The following is a 16,688-nucleotide window of genomic DNA, read 5'->3' as shown; positions in this document are numbered from 1 at the left end:
GTTGATTGATTGGCGTTATTTATATATTAAGGAATGTAGCCTTTCATCTGTGGTAAGAATTCTGAAATTATTCCCAGTTTACTGGGTTTTTTCCTACATGTATATTTTGTTGTGTTTTTTTTTTTTTTTTTCAGTATATGGTTGAATTTGTGTGTGTGTGATCTAGACTTAATAGCATGGGAGTGAACTACTCTTTCACATTTTAGTGGAATTTTCTTGTGAGAGAAAGTGGGCCACAAGATTTGGGGGTGCAGTAAAGGTGAAAAGTGAGGATATTAGGAAAACTAGTTCTTTGATAATCACATTCTCTAGATTTGTTTTATTAGTTTTTTTTGTCTGTTTCATGAACTGTTTTGGTAAATTGCATTTTGTTCTAACATTATCCATTTCATCCAGGCTTACAAATATATTTGCTTAAAGTGGAGTAAAATTAGTCTCTTGCAAGTCTATAATTTGTTTTCTATGTCTGTAACTTTTCTTCTCTTATGCTTTTTTTTTTAGTTACCTTTTTTTTTAAATGAGGGTTTTTTTTTTTTAAGATTTATTTATACAAGCACTGGGTACAGTCAGAAGCGCAGGAGGGTGAGAGAATTCACCAGAGTCAGAGTGAGGAACAGAACATATAGACTAAGAAATGCGCTGCTGAGGGGAGCAGCAGGCAGCAGGGGAGGTCTGCACCCATGTGGGTCCCTCGCCGGTGGCCGGAGATGGAACTGGCGCTGCAGAAGCTGCGGGCAGCTTTGCAGGCCAGTGCTCAACCGCTGCGCCACCAGGGGAGGCCCCTTTTATGCTTTTTTATTGTGGCAAGTTTGTATTTCTCCCTTCTTATTCGATTAACTGTTTTTACTATTTCTTCCTGAGCCTCTGAATTTGTGAGGACTTTAATTTTCTTAATTCATTAATTTCTTATTTTACCTTTACTAATTCTTCCCTGATGCTTATTTTTTTCTAATGTTTCAACTGAATGATTAATTTGCTTTTATTGAATTTTCCTGTGAACCCCATTTTAGCTATACCAAATAAACATTTGTATGTAGTATTTCCCATGTCTTTATTTTCTAGATGTTCTGCAGTTTTAGTTTTTGACTTTCTCTTCTATCCAATGGTCAATTAAGACTATTTTGAAAGCTCAGGTAATTTTGGCTTTTGAATTTTTGTTTAGTTTTTATTTTTTTGGGAGAGCACCAATTTTATTTTAGGTTGCATATTCTAGAAAAAAGACTAGAAAGAGGGGCCTCCCTGGTGGCGCAGCGGTTGAGCGCTGGGTTGCGAAGCTGCCCGCAGTCTCTGCAGCACTGGTTCTATCCCCGACTGCTCCCCAGCCACCAGAGGAGGGTCCCACATGGCGCGCAGACCTCTCCTGCCGCCCGCTGCTCCCCTCAGCAGTGTACTTCGGTCCTTCTGCCTGCTCTGCTCCCCGCTCTGACTCTGGTGAATTCTCTCGCCCTCCCGCGCTTCTCACTGTACCCAGTGCTTGTATGAACAAACAAATAAATAAATAAAACATGCCTCTAAAAAAATAAATAAAAATAAAATAAAATAAAAAGACTAGAAATGTTATAGGACAGGGAGAGGGGCAGCCCAAACCCTGCAAACCTGCCTATTCTAAATGGGTTTTGCCATCCACCGCATCAACACAAAACATAGGAGACTTTAATGGGAAGGAACTTTAATAAAACTAGGAAACAATACAGGTAAGGCAAAGAGTCTAGTTTCTAAATGAAGCACCCAAAGTTACCCGTCCCCTCGTGGGTAAAAGTCCATCCATATGGGATTGGCCCAGAACAAGGCCCCAAATCCTGCCACAAGTCTAAAGCATCTTCCAGTGGGGACCCACAGAAAAGGGTCAGAAACAACCGGACAAGCCCGGAAGGAAAAGAGCAAAATCAACATCAAGATAAAAGCTGCCATTGTCACCTCCCCACGGGTCTCACCCACATCTGTGTCACCCAGTCCACGACCAAAAGACAAGCGCAGTTTCTTCACGTGTCTCTAGGCTCCATGCGCCTCCTCCAGGTCTCCTGGCTCCATCCTGCTTCCTTCCTCAGTCTCTTCTGCAGCTTCTCCTCTTCCTGCTCAGCTCCACCCTCCCTTGGGTGGGGCAGGGAACCTCCCCCTTTCCTGGGGCCCACCCTGTTACAGAAAGAGGATGTAGAATGTAGTGCAGGAATAAGTTGGAAGAAAAAAATGAGATAGTAGCAAAGATGTTAGTGTGGATCCAGCAAGTACCATTAATTTAAAAATTATAAATATTTGTCATTATGCTAAGACTTGCCATTTTCAGATGGAGTATTTTTATTTTTGAGGACACTGGAGAAATCTGCCTCTTATTCTCCAGCCTATTTGACCTTTTCCCCATGACTCCACCGCCTTCACGTCCTAGCCGCTTTGATGATGAATAAGGATCACGAAGAGGGTTCCTCCCCAAGAACCTGGACGACTAGGAAGCATCTCGCGTACCAAGAAATAAAGAGAGATCCGGAGCCACACTTGCTGGAAAAGAAGACTCAGGCCACCTCTCCCCCAGTAGGCGCCTTTTCCAAGAGGCGTGGGAGACCCGGGCCGCACCTCCGCGGGTCTGCGTCCCGCTCAGCCAATCACCGCTAGGAACGCCGTAATCTGCTCTTTGATTGGTCCTGGCGGCGACGCCCCCAACAGCACCAGGAAGGGCCTATTACTTTGCTTTGACCTGGACGGTGGCCGGCAGAGGACAATAGCCTCGCGAAGCGGAGGCAAGGCTTTGCAAGGTGTGGGACGCAGCTGGTGTGCGCTGGGCTTGGAGAGCGGCGGGGCTTCAGGCAAATGGCAGCGGCATCTGCAGCATCGGTGCTGCTGGTGGCGGCGGAGAGGAACCGGTGGCAGCGTGTCCCGAGCCTGCTGTTGACACCCAGGTAATGGTGGGAGCAGGGTGGTAGATCGATGTGCAGGGGCGGGGATGGAGGTGTGTGGGCGCGAGGTGAGAGGTACGGAGTCGGGAGAGATGTCAGAAGAAAAGGACCCCCCAATTCTTTTCGGAGGGTTCTGCTTCAGTTTCGGCTTTGAGGCGGAGACCAGCGCACACCCAGCCCTTCCTCTTCTGCCTCCTTTCAAATTTGCGTACAAGAGCTTGTGACAAAACAGCTTCACAACCCAGTAAAAGGTGAATTCACGTTTTGTTAACGTGATTCATTCCAACATTGAAATCCACCCTTCAGCCCTCCTTTTGCCTCGCTAATCAGTTATAGGAGGGGGGAAGAGGGAGGAAGGGTGTGGAGCTGGAACTGCCAACTCCAAGTTCCTTCACCTCCTCCCTTATCCCTCCTCATGCCACTGACATTTGCTTAGTTCCTAAGCCCCAGGGCAATCCCTGTGTGCGAGCAGTTTTAAGCCCAAAGGAGTCAACAACTTGCCTTTGTTAAACAAGTTGTAAGAGATGGAGCCAGGTCACCCTGAAACCTGTTCAGTTTCCCTATCCCCCAGTTCCTGAGAAAGACTCCTGGAATTCTTTTTCAATGTTGGAATGAATCAAGTTAACAAATGAATTCACCTTTTAGTGGGCTGTGAAGCTGTTTTGTCACAAGCTCTTGTATGCAAATTTGAAAGTTTGAGCAAAGCTATTGCTCACTCTCGATAACCTGACTCAGGAGCAGTTCAAATTTTGAGCTGTAAGCTTTGGTGACAGTGACTTTGAAGAAGCAGCCGTTTTACTGTTACACCTACCCAGGAATCTTATCAGAAACTTATCTGATAGAACAGATAATGAGCTAGAAAATGCCTTATAAAGTTCAGGGAAGATGATTTCCTCCTTGAAAATAAGAAAGTAAGGTCAGATGAATTGGAAAGGTGTAAGTAAGCAGCAGCCTTCTGATGAAATCATTTTGTTGGATTCAGGCGACAAAACTGTGGGTCTTCCCATCAACCCTTCATGACAGCAGCATCTACTTGAGTGTGTCAAGGCACTGAGTGTGTGGGGGTCTCTATGTAATCCTGCTGGCTGCATCTTTGCCCCAGAGAAATGCTAGTCTTGTTCAGTTAAATGCTTGTATACATAGTATTGATACCGGAATTGTCAGGCCTAGTCTCTCAGCCAGGAATGGATCCCAGGCTGCAGGGCAGCACTGAGCCCCGGCCACTAGACCCCCACGGGTTGGTGTCTCATGAAGCCGCAGCAGGGACTTCGCAGACGCTCAGGCAAGCAAGCAAGAAGAGGCAGGTCAGGTTTGTTTAGAAGAAAAAGTTTATTGAGAAGGAAAAGAGCAGAAATAAAGTGGGACTCCCAGGCCAGGGAACCAGGCCTGGGAGGGGCAAGGAAGCCAAAGTAGAGTCGTGTCTTAGGGAATATATACCTTTTTTTCCCCCTCATTATTCTAAAGCTGCCCCAGTCTCTTTGTGATTGGTTAGTTCTCGGCTGTCTCACTTAATTTGCTACTGAGTGGGGATCTTCATATTCCTTATCTAACAGCTTTCTCTTTCCCCATTTGTTGCATCTTTAAATTTATGGCCCAGTCTCCTGGATGGGCATCCCTGCATTGAAGTTAAACAGCTGCCCTTCTAATGTGACCATAAATTAAACCACTCTCCATTTCTCCAATCTCCGCCTCCCTTTACCACCTGAAGGAAACCAGGACCAGCATTAACAATGTTGTCCTTGGTCCTGGCATGTTTGTTTTTCCTAATGGAATGGGTTACTTTCCCTTGCTTGTCCTTATCTCTGAAGCCTCCCTAAATTTTTCAGAGGTCCCCTCCTGCACTATCCCTAAAACTGCCTAATAACCCTAGCTTGCCCTGTCTCAGTATGTACATATTATACATATATCATTACATAGTATCTAATCTGCATTGTGCTTTTTAGGGCTTGTTATTTAGAGGATCTAAAGTGGTTAGTCCTTTACAACCATAGTTTTGCCAAGTCTTCCAGATATGCATAGAAAAGACTCAGGTGAAATTGCTTCTACAGTTTGATAGTTGCTCAGCTTATTCTTAGCTGACATCTAATGAACATTGTGTTTTTTTCCCCCCACGAATCTGGCCTGCTCTCTGTCAGCTCTTGGTTAAAGTTTCAGTGTTAATTTATTGCATTAGTAAATAAGACAGAACTTAAACATTGTTTAGCTCTCCTCCCATAACTGCCTTAGGTGATCTCAAAATAGTTTCACTATTCTCTTGGCCCAGGAAACCCTACAAAATTATGCCAGGCTAAAGGTTCAAACCTTCATGTTCATTTTAAGAACACTTGTGAAACTGCCCATGCTCTCAGGGCATACACATACAAAAAGCCACCGAGTATCTGAAGGATGACGCTCCACAGAAGCAGTCTGTGCCATTCTGATGTTACCTTGGTGGCATCAGTAGGCCACACAGTGGTATTGAACAGAAAGGGTCAGTGGCCCAAAAAGAATACTGAATTTTGACTGCACCTGCTTTAAAATGCCAAATTCAGAAATGCTGAACTTAAGAGTTGAGATGTAGATTCTCTGGCTATTGAGCACATCCAGGTGAACAAAGCCCCCAAGATGCAGTACAGAATTTACAGAGTTCATGGTCAGGTTAACCCCTGCATGAGCTCTGCCTGCTACATCAAGACAATCCTTCCTGCAAAAAGAGCAGATTGTTCCTAAAATAGAAGAGGAGGTTGCACAGAAAAAAGAAATTGAAAAAGCAAAGAGTTATACCACAGAAATAATTTCAGAATAAAATAAATGCAAGTGAAAGTAAAAACAGAAAAAAAATTCTTAGTCCTTAATGAATTTCTATCTTAAGACAACTCTAGTGATTTAGTCTCTCTGTTTCTCTGTTACTTATTAATGCAAGAACTCAGACTAAACTTGTATGCTTTTAAAACTGAGAAGTAGGGCCTCCCCAGTGGCGCAGCAGGTTGAGCACAGTGCTGTGAAGCTGTCCACAGCCTCTGCAATGCGGGTTCAGTTCCCGGCCTGCTAGGGAGAGACCCTTGTGGTGCAGCAGACCTCTCCTCTCTTGCCCGCTGCTCCCCTCAGCAGTGTATTTTGGTCAGCCTGCCTGTTCTGTTCCCCACTCTGTCTCTGGTGAACTCTCTCACCCTCTCACGCCTCTGGCCTGTACCCCGGTTCTTGTATAAATAAAAAAATGAAAAAAAAAAACCTGACAAGTATGGCAAAATCTTATTTCTTAGTAAGTTTTCTCATTAAGAGGTAATAATGAAAAAAATATTGAGAAATACTGACATAAAGTGACTTTCTGGGGTTCCCAGCAGTCGGTGGGTAGGGACTCTTCTTGATCCCCACAGCCAACATTCTTCCTGCCATCCTTGTGTAGATATTTCCCTTTACTTCTCTGAGCTTCAGTGTTCAAACCTGATTTATCAAGGATTGATTCAATCAGTGCCTTTCAAAGTTTAGTTTGATCAGCATTTTAATAAAATGGAATCATATAGAAAGTATCCAAACATAAGAAAACCCTTGTGTGTGTACTTGGTTGTGAAGTCAAATATAGTTTTTACTTTGGGTTCTAGTCAAAAAAATTTGGGAAAAAATTAACTAGATGATCTTGAAATGCCTTGATTTTCTTTTTTTTTTTTTGAGAGAGATTTATTTTTATACAAGAACTGGGAGGTGCGGGAGGGTGAGAGGATTCACCAGAGATAGAATGGGGAGCAGAACAGGCAGACAGACCGAAAGCACTGGTGAGGGGAGCAGTGGGCGTGACAGGAGAGGTCTGCCGTGCCATGTGGGAATCTCCCTGGTGGGCTGGGAATCAAAACAGTGCCCAAAGGCTATGGACAGCTTCACAGTGCTGCACTCAACTTGCTGCACCACCCGGGAGGCCCCGAAATGCCTTGATTTTCTACACATCTCTGGCTTGTGGTCATATGCCAACTTCAGGAATAAGCAGTTTAAGTGATTTATCCAAGAACATGTTGTACCTGGGGGAACAGCCAGAGCTGTAACTTTTGACTTCTATTGTTTAACTAAGGTCATATCTGGATTTAGTTTCAATTTTTTTAAAAGATTTATTTATGCATACAAGAGCTGGGGTAGATGCCAGAGGTGTGGGAGGTGAGATGATTCACCAAAGACAGAGCTGGGAACTGAACAGGTAGACTGATTGAAATACACTGCTGAGGGGAGCAGTGGGTGAGACAGGAGAGGTCTGCCACGCCATGTGGGTTGCTCCCTGGCCAGCTGGGGATCGAACTCTTGCTGCAGAGTCTGCAGATTGCTTCATAGTGCGGTGCTTAATCCCTTGCACCACCAGGGAGGCTGAGGTTTCAGATTTTTTTTTTTTTAGTATAGTCTTTTGAAAGAACAACAGTGAATCTTACATATCCTGTTTAAATTATAATTCCATTTGGATTCATTTTTTAGGAGATGGACATGGAAGCAAAGAACCATGAAGTATGCAACAACCACAGGTACTAAGTCTTTGTTGCTACTTGGCTTTGCTTGTGAACTAAGTAACTACTAATTAATGTTTACTCCCTTAATTTGTGTATCTTAGATTGAATGCTTATATACTTTTGAATTTTGGTCTTTTCATGATAATTTGCTCAGTAAATACTGAGTTATAGTTTTCACCTCTTTTATGTTCTTGCTTTTGAGTTTAAAATGTATAGAGAAATAACTGAGACATTTTGATTTATGCCATCATCTCTGCCTATCTGACCCCATTAGTATTTTGACTTGGAAAAGCATGACAATGAATGGTGTCAGTGCTTTAAAACAGTCCTTTTAAGTAGCAGAATCTTTTTTTCAAATAAAATTTTACATGGAATTCCCAACTACAAAAACATATAAAAGTATAATTTTTAGTTGATTGTATGTAGCCTCTCCCCCCATACACATGCACGCATACTTATCCTAGTGACCCACGTCCTGTAACAACCCTTAGGCCTACAAATGTCAAAGAACATTTATATATGTGATGATGAAAGTATGTTTTATTATATAAATACAAAAGCATATCATGGCACCAATGCCAGGAACAGGCTCAATGCTTATTTATATTGCAAGAGCTGCATATCCCTATGTACTAAGTGATAGAGGCAGTGGGGCAGAGTTCTGGAGTGAAGCCAGTCTGGATTCAAATCCTGGATCCATTATGTCTTTTAACTGTGTACTTTCCAGAAAGTATTGTCTCTTTCAGTCTTAGTTTCTTATCTACTTTATAGGATTACTGTGAGGATTTAACTCCTCAGATTGAGTCTTTTTGAGGTCGTGGGGCATACAAATAACTCACTTTTGTGAGTTATTAGTAACTGGGATATTTGGGGGTTTTCTTTAGGTTTTATAATTTAATCTTTGGCATAACAGAGCATCTCTTCATTTTATTTTAAGTTGAAAACTGAGTAGTTTAAAGATTTTTGTTAATCAAAGTATCTTGAATTTCAGTGTGAAGAAAGCTGCAACTGTTTAATATTAATTAAAATGGTTATATTAGACTCTGCTATGCTGATGTTAGCAAAACAAGTGTTTATTAGTTGTTAACTGTCAGAGAATATTTTTTATTCTCATTCCTTGTCACCAGTAACATTTGTGTTTCATTTTCATGGTGTTTTAAACAGGACGAAACATCACTAAGGTCCTTATTGCAAACAGAGGTGAAATTGCCTGCAGGGTGATGCGAACAGCCAAGAAAATGGGTGTACAGTCTGTGGCTGTTTATAGTGAAGCTGACAGGAATTCCATGCATGTAGACATGGTACGTTGTTAAAACCTGGAAATCAAATGTTGTAAGTGATTGTATTTGTTTATTGTTAAGTCAGTTTTAGATCTTTATGTTGACATTTGTAGATGCTAATGTTATCAGTGTTTAAGTAGATAAGTTCAGAATCTCACTAGTACATTTTCCAGACATAATACCAGTTGAACTAAATAGTGTGCTTTGTTGTATAGTTGACTTATATCAAAGACTCTGTCTCATCATGGGTTGGTGAAAACTGTTCACAGAATGTAAATGATCCCAAGCTCTCTTTCAGTGACACATGTCCAAATCCCTGATATACCAAGAGAAGGGAGAGGGTTCCAGTCTTAGCAATACTATTTACTGGTCAAGGGATCTTAGACAAGTTATTTAATGTTTCCGAGCTTCAGCTTAACTGTGAAGTCATAACTGAAAGGGCCCTATTCCCCTGAGGTTGTGTTATCTATTAATACTAGTTACATATTTAAACACGAGACAGAGCCCAATTGTTGACCTTCTTAATGCCTGGAGCAATACTCCCAGCAACTGACATAAAATTCTTTGTGACCAGCTTCTCCTGGTTTTTCAGCACTGCCCAGCAAACCCATTGACTCTTACTTTTCTTTCTTATTCTGTTCCATGACTCAAACCTGTTTTACTCCATTCTCACCTTTAACTCTCCTTCTACCCACCTATTCTCAACATGTGATCTGATTTCACAGAAAAAGATAAAACTGAACTTCCTACCACAGAGTGTGCTTGCCTGTATTGTATCTTACGCTCGTCCTTTCTTAGGCCTATTGTATACCTGTGCTCTGACTCCTCTCACCTTTTAAAGAATCCTCCATATTTTCTTTTATCACTGTAGTCTCTCATTTCATCTACTCCTGTGACTTTGCTGAACTTCACCCTCCCATCTATCTGAGACTTTATTTTGGGGATGATACATCCAACTGCTCACTCAACATCTATCTATAACTGGATGTATCACAAGTACCAAGCTAATATGGCTGACTTGAACTCATGACCTGTCTTCTGTTCTAAACCTGCTTTTCTTACAGATTTACCCCACCTGGTAGATGGCAACACCATTGCTTATAAAAATAATGCCAGAGGTCTAGGAGACTTACGAGACTTTGAATATATCTTCCTCATTTTTCCCACTGTACAGCCTTTACCTCCCTCCATCTAGGTGAGCACCAAGTGCTAGTCCATTTCCCAAACACTTTTCATTCTTTCAGCTCTCTACCACTTGTACTTTAAGGTCAAAGTGAGTATCATTTCTTACCATTCAAATGCTATCTCCTCATACAAGGCCTTCCTCCTTCCACTCTTGACCCCTTCTCACATTTCCCCAAATGATAGTTTAAAATAAAAATTGTTACTCCTCTGCTTTAATGCTTTAAACTTTTTTTCTGATCCACCATACTAGTAATAGTTGAAAAAGACAAAAGGAAAGGTATTCAATATTGGTTAATGTGGTAAGAAATTAGTGTGTTGGTGGAAATGTGTTGGTGATATCATTTGAAGGAATAATTAATCAGGAATAACTAAAATTTCATGTCCTTTAATCCAGCTGTGCAAACATTCCTTTAGATCTCTCTCCAGAGACCTGTTTGTGCGTATGGATGTACAAGTAGAAGCATGTACTGAATTGCTGCCCACTTTAATATTTGCTCTTACAACCTAAATGACTATGAAGAACTTCATGATTAAATGAACTATGATATCTCCATATTGTAGGTATTATGCAATTGTTATAAAAAATGGGGCATACATGTTTATATAAATTTGTATCAATAAATAGAAATATGGATGTGTGAAAATATGCCCAGGTTGATCATAGAGGTTCTATCTGAAAGGGGCTTGTGATGAGGGAGGGGGCAGTGTCAAAATGCTCCTTTGCCTTGGAGTATTATTCACATTCTCTAGATGAAGAATGGATTTGTGCTTTGTGGAATTACAAATTAAAAAATTCACTTGAAAAAACTGATGTGTTCCCTTGGCGAAAAAATCCAAGCCTTTAACCAATCCCACAAGGTCTCTGAAATCTGTGCCCGCATCTGTCCAGCCAACACTGATCCCTGCCCTTTGCTTACTGTGCTCTAGTCACACAAACCTCCTTCATTTCTTCAAATGTACCAGGTTTCTTACCTCCTCAAGACCTTTTTTTCTGCCCCCTACCTCTATTCCCATTCCCAGCTCATCCCTCCCCCATTTGCCAGGCCAAGTCCTGATCATTCTGCAGGTATACCTTCCTTCCCAGTCTTTCCCTGACCACCTTCAGTCTTCCTCTTATGTGCAATATATTCTTTGTTTTTCCTTCCTGGCCTTTGTCACAGTTACCATTAAGTGTATGAATCTACATTTGGTGTCTGTATCTCTCTCTAGACAGGGACATTCATTTTGCTTATTGTGATGCAGACAGTTCCAAGCCTCAACACACAATACATAGCAAGCATTCAGTAAGTCTTTGAATGAAGTTTTCTGTCTTCTTCAAGGGATGCTTATGGTTGTGTGAAAGTTTAAAAGGAACAGTATAAGATCATCCACAAATGTATAAAAGGAACATTGTCACCATACTCTAATTATATAAACTTCAGTAAGCTTAATTTTATTTTTTGCTATACATATCTATTTCTTGTCAAATTGCAAATTTTTGATCTTAAACACATTTAAGGTTATTGTTGCTAATAATGATACCATGACTAATGCCTATTATTTTCTCTTAAGGCACTTCAGTTTCACTTAAGATTTATACATAAAAACAAGTATTGGCACTTTCTTCATGTAAATGATTCTAAGACTGACTTTGTAACATAGACGCTTCTCAATTCTTGAATTGTTTTTGGAGAGCCAGCATTTTATTTACACTAACAAAATGACCCTGAAGCAGTTCTATAGAGGATACTAGCTGTGTAGGTTTTTAATGTTTCTTAAACAGGCAGATGAAGCATATTCCATTGGCCCAGCTCCCTCACAGCAGAGTTACCTTTCTATGGAGAAAATCATTCAAGTGGCCAGAATATCTGCTGCACAGGTAAGAGTCATGTAGTTGCAGATCTGAGACACTAAGGAGGGGAGGAGGAGGGTAGAGAGCAAGGGGTGTTTGAGGTGGGAGGAGAACGTGATGGAGTGTGGTAGAGGACTGTGAGGACTTGGTGTTGGGAAAACTATGTTGACCTCACCTGAGGGGAGAAATATTGTGAAAAAATAAACAAGGATGTTTGAAAAAAAATCTATTTTAAAAAATAAAGAGGCCAAAGAGCTTAAAAAAAAAGTCATGATGAGATTTGTAATGCAAAAGGAAAAAGCTTTGTACAATTTAAGCAAAATTATTTCTTAGTTACAGAAATCTTTTTCTAACTTTAGCCCTTCCCAAGATTTTTACATTTGATTATTGGGTTGTCAGTGTAAATCTGTTTCTTCTTGACTTCCCAGTCTTACTCTAAGGCCCCACTCCCTGGTTTTCTAATATCCTAGGCTCAAAACTTTGATGTTATTACATTATGTCTTTATCCTTCAAAATAAAAGAGAAACCAACTTGTATGGAATTTTTCTTTGAAATGTCTCTACAAGTAATTTATTTTAGTCACACAGCCAGATACTTTGACCTCTTATCTGGATTTCTGACTCTCGACTGCTTCTAAACAGTTCTCTCTATCGCTGTGTTCCTAAAACACTAGTTTTGTTATTATCCTCTGACTTTCCCCTCAAGTAAATTTTTGGTGATTATAAGATAGAGTTCAAACTCTGAAGTCTGACGTTTAAAAACTTTCCAATACTTTTCAAAACATTTCATTTCTCATTGCTGGTTCTATATTATAGAGCCATAAACTTTTCTCCATCTCCTTATACCATGTATATTTCTTCTCCTAAGCATTTGCTTATATTGTTCCACCTGCCTGAAGTCCTCTTCCTCCTTCTCTTAGCATTCATACATTTACTCTCTCAGCAAGCATTTACTTGTCTCTTGTGTTGTGCCAGTTAAGCATAGAAACTGAGATGAACAGGATAGACACAGTTCCTACCCCCAAGTAGGTGAGACAGATAATATACCTCTAAATAAATATTTAATACAACTAAGAGTGTCATAAAGTTATAAGTGGTTGGAAGAAAGTAAAGCAGGATGGGGGATAAAGACTGGATAGGGTGGTGAATGGCTGCCTGCCCCCATTTGAATGTAGCTGGAGCCAGTCATGTGACTAAAGAGGAAGGATCACGCACAGGGGCTTGAAAACAAGCTTGGTGTTCAAGGAATAAAAGTGTTCAACGCGGAGGGAGGAAAGGCAGTAAGGGTCTGTCTCATTCTATATTCGGTCAGTAAAATTGAAATTCCATTAGATATTTCAATAGAGGGAATTTAATTTAGGAATTACTTCTACCAGCATTAGAGGGCTGGAGGAGGGACTTTTTGCAGCTGTTACTCAAATCTTTGTGAAGGGGCCTCCCCTGGCTGCAGGGGTATAATGAAGCTGATTCTGAGCATAACAAAAGAAGCGGAAGACTACATTGTGCTGTCTAGCCTGAAGAATAGGGAAGCTTTTCTTGTTTGCACTTTACCCACAGTGACTCCTGCTGGCGGAACCTAACAGGAAGCCAACCCCAGGAAAGGTATTTTGAAGATCACCATCACAAAGACCAGTATGGAAGGTTGGGCTGGGAGCTAAAACCAGCTGTCACAGGAAGAAAACGGTAGGGCATGGTGAAGCAAAGAGAAGTGAAGGCAACCTCATTAGGGGCTTTACGGACCTACATTATTCCCCTTTTTAGAATCAACATTTCTGATCTGAATACCCTAGGCATTAATTTATACATACAGATATTTAAAGCATTTCACACTAAGTAGCTAATGGATTTTAAGCTGGGGAGTGTGAGGTGATTAGATTTATATTTTAACAAGATCATCATGGCTGCTGGTGGCTATGGATAGTGGGGAGGGGCAAAGATGGGACTAAATCAAAGAAAGCTCGAAGAGTAATTAGGAGTTTACTACAGTAGACTTACCCTTCACTGCTACCTGCATTCTTGCTTCATAAAATCTTTCATGTCTCCTCCAGTTATGTTAAGGTCTCCCTTTAGCTATTGATTTGCTGTTCCAGTCATTTTTGTAGTTAGCTTTTGTCAGGGTACAATTTATTAAAGTTAAAAATTAAGCCCCCACTACTTGCCCAGCAGGCAGGTTTGGGAGGCTGAAATAGATAAGGGAATTGATAAGTCTGCCTTGGGGACAAGGCCATAAAACCCACCACTATGACCAGAAAAACCAACCCAGCTCTAGGAATGCAGAAGCAGAGGCTAGAACCTGTTCCTGTGTCAAGGACCTTCTCTTGCTGGGAAAAGGTAGTAGTAAACCCTGGCTGCAGATTGGAATGACCTGAGGAGCCTTGTAACGCTAATGAAATTAGTGGCTTAGGGCAAGGGCCTAGAATAACCTGAAAGGGAGCATAAAGGGATTTTCTGGAATGCAGTTGATGTTTTGTTTCTTTACCCTATTGCTGGCCACACAGGTGCATTCAGTTTATGAAAATTGTGTTGTCTGTAACAGTTATACACTTATGATGTGCAATTGTCTGTGTGTATATTATTCCTTAGTGAAAAGTTAAAAAAAAAAAGTTTGCCCAGGCCTCATCCCCTCAATTATCTGGATTAGCTAAAAGCATGAATATTGTATGAAAGTGATCCACTTTCTTTTAATGTGCCATCAGGAATGAATAACTTTATTGCAGCTATTTTGAAATCACTGACAAGTAACTTTAATGAGTATAGCAAGTTATTAACTAAATTCTGGTTATCCATATGGTTGACCAAAAGGAAATCCATTTGTCTCAAGTATCAAAGGTATGGTAGGAAAGTCTTGGTAGTAATACTTTAAGGATACCACTTGTTCATTCACCAAAGAAAGGAAGCATCTCATTTCTGTTTGAAGGCAGTCAACAAGAACTTTTGATCTCTTCATATGTGTAAAGAAGCACAGGGCAGACTAGGTACAAACTAATGGAAAAAATTATTTGGCAAAGAAGAGTAGGAGATAGCAGTTGTCTATCTTTACTCTTAAAAACATGTTAATACTGGGCCTCCCCGGTGGCGCAGCGGTAGAGCGCTGGGTTGCGAAGCTGCCCGCGGCCTCTGCAGCGCCGGTTCGATCCCCGGCTGCTCCCCGGCCACCGGAGGAGGGTCCCACATGGCGCGCAGACCTCTCCTGCCGCCCGCTGCTCCCCTCAGCAGTGTACTTCGGTCCTTCTGCCTGCTCTGCTCCCCGCTCTGGCTCTGGTGAATTCTCTCACCCTCCCGCACTTCTGACTGTACCGAGTGCATGTATAAACAAAACAAACAAACAAGCAAACAAACAAATAAAGAAAAACATACCTCTATAAAAAAAAAAAAAAAAAAAAACATGTTAATACTATGGCCTGAACCATCTAAATAGGCATGCGATCCTGTGACCCAACAAAGTGAATTGGTAGCTAAATATCAATATATGCTTGATGATAAGGAAATTAGCCTTCTAGTGATAGTAGAATTTTTTTTTTCCTTTTAACTCATTCATATGCTCAAGAGTGCTCTGATTAGGATATATCAAATTGTTCTTACAAAGAAAAATTAAACTTCTTGAGGCCATTCCTAGAATGTATGATTGAACTTTATTTTTATTAGAAGCTAGCTGCTTTTCTTTTTAGTTATGAATGGAGAGCATTTAATTTATCATAGTTTTAGTGAATGAAATGATACATTATTTATATGAATAGATATACATATATTTATATGAATATATAAATGCATAATGTATTTATATGAACATACTTAAATGTGAATATATATGAATAAATATAAATATTAAGAAGGGAGGCTAGCAACAAATACTTTGAAATTGAAATTAAGGAAACAGATACATTCAAGTAACATCAATAAAAATCTAATGCTTAATAGTAAAGCTGGCAAAAGCGGATCAAAACCTATGTATTGGAAACTAAAACAAGGAAAAAACCAAGAAAGGCATAAGCAAATTGATACATCTGTATCATTGGAAGAATCAATATTCTTAAGATGGCAGTTCTTTCCAAATCTATAGATTTAACAATGTGGTCTTTATCTAAATACCAATAGATTTTTTTTGTTGCTATTAACAACTTGATCCTAAAGTTGTTACAAGATATAGGGTACAATGCTCAGCAACCTGATTTAAAAATAGTTAACATTCATCAAACACTTAAACATTAAAGGACTCTGGAAAGATTTAAATTAAAAAATTCTATTCTGTGGTTTAATAAAATAAATTTAAAATAAATAAAAATTGAAGCAGTAAGCTTCAGATGTCGAAAAAGTTTGCCTTTTTACAGTCTCTTGCTTATGTACATACTGAACTATTATTCTAGCAGTACAGAAATTCTGTCAATGCTATTGAACTGGGAGCAAGAGTTGCTTCTTTCCTCTTTAAAATATCTACACCTAGTCTGCTTTTTGCTTTCCTCTCCCTTTTTCAGGTATTTTTTTCTTCATTTTATTATAAATAGTGCTATAATGAACATCTGTGTATATGAATATTTATATTTCTCTCTGACTTTTTTTTTTTTTTAAGATTTATTTATTTATTTATACAAGCACTGGGTACAGTCAGAAGCACGGGAGGGTGAGAGAATTCACCAGAGCCAGAGCGGGGAACAGAACAGGCAGACCTCTCCTGACTCACCCGCTGCTCCCCTTAGCAGTGTATTTCAGTCAATCCTCCTGTTCTGTTCCCCACTCTGTCTCTGGATCATCTCACCCCACCTCTGGTCTGTACTCCAGTTCTTGTACGTATAAATAAATCTTTTAAAATAATACTGAATGAAATAAGCTGACAAAAGGACAAGTATCATATAATTCCACTTATATCAGGTACTTGGATTAGGCGCGTTCATAGAGACAGAAAGTTAAATAGAGATTACCAGGAAATGAGGAATTACTATTTGATGAATACACCTTCTGTTTGTGATGATGAAAACATTCTGGAAATGAGTGACAGTGATGGTTGCACAACATTGTGAATGGACTTAATGCCACAAATTGTA

General features: G+C 40.3%; 1 protein-coding gene across 1 annotated transcript in view; it reads left to right on the top strand.

Moving 5' to 3' along the window:
• The first annotated feature begins 2,695 nt into the window (after window positions 1-2,695).
• MCCC1 (methylcrotonyl-CoA carboxylase subunit 1) overlaps window positions 2,696-16,688 on the top strand; it is a 50,526-nt gene continuing 36,533 nt past the window's right edge. The window contains exons 1-4 of the mRNA XM_037525168.2: window positions 2,696-2,891; window positions 7,323-7,369; window positions 8,519-8,655; window positions 11,582-11,677. Of these exons, the coding sequence (XP_037381065.1) occupies window positions 2,803-2,891; window positions 7,323-7,369; window positions 8,519-8,655; window positions 11,582-11,677 (369 nt within the window). The 5' untranslated portion in view covers window positions 2,696-2,802. The remainder of the gene's footprint in view (window positions 2,892-7,322; window positions 7,370-8,518; window positions 8,656-11,581; window positions 11,678-16,688) is intronic.

This window comes from Talpa occidentalis, unplaced genomic scaffold, assembly GCF_014898055.3.
Source record: "Talpa occidentalis isolate TD23 unplaced genomic scaffold, MPIMG_talOcc4v2.1 talOcc4.4, whole genome shotgun sequence".
Lineage (NCBI taxonomy): Eukaryota > Metazoa > Chordata > Mammalia > Eulipotyphla > Talpidae > Talpa > Talpa occidentalis.
This window is presented reverse-complemented; position numbering and strand designations above follow the sequence as displayed.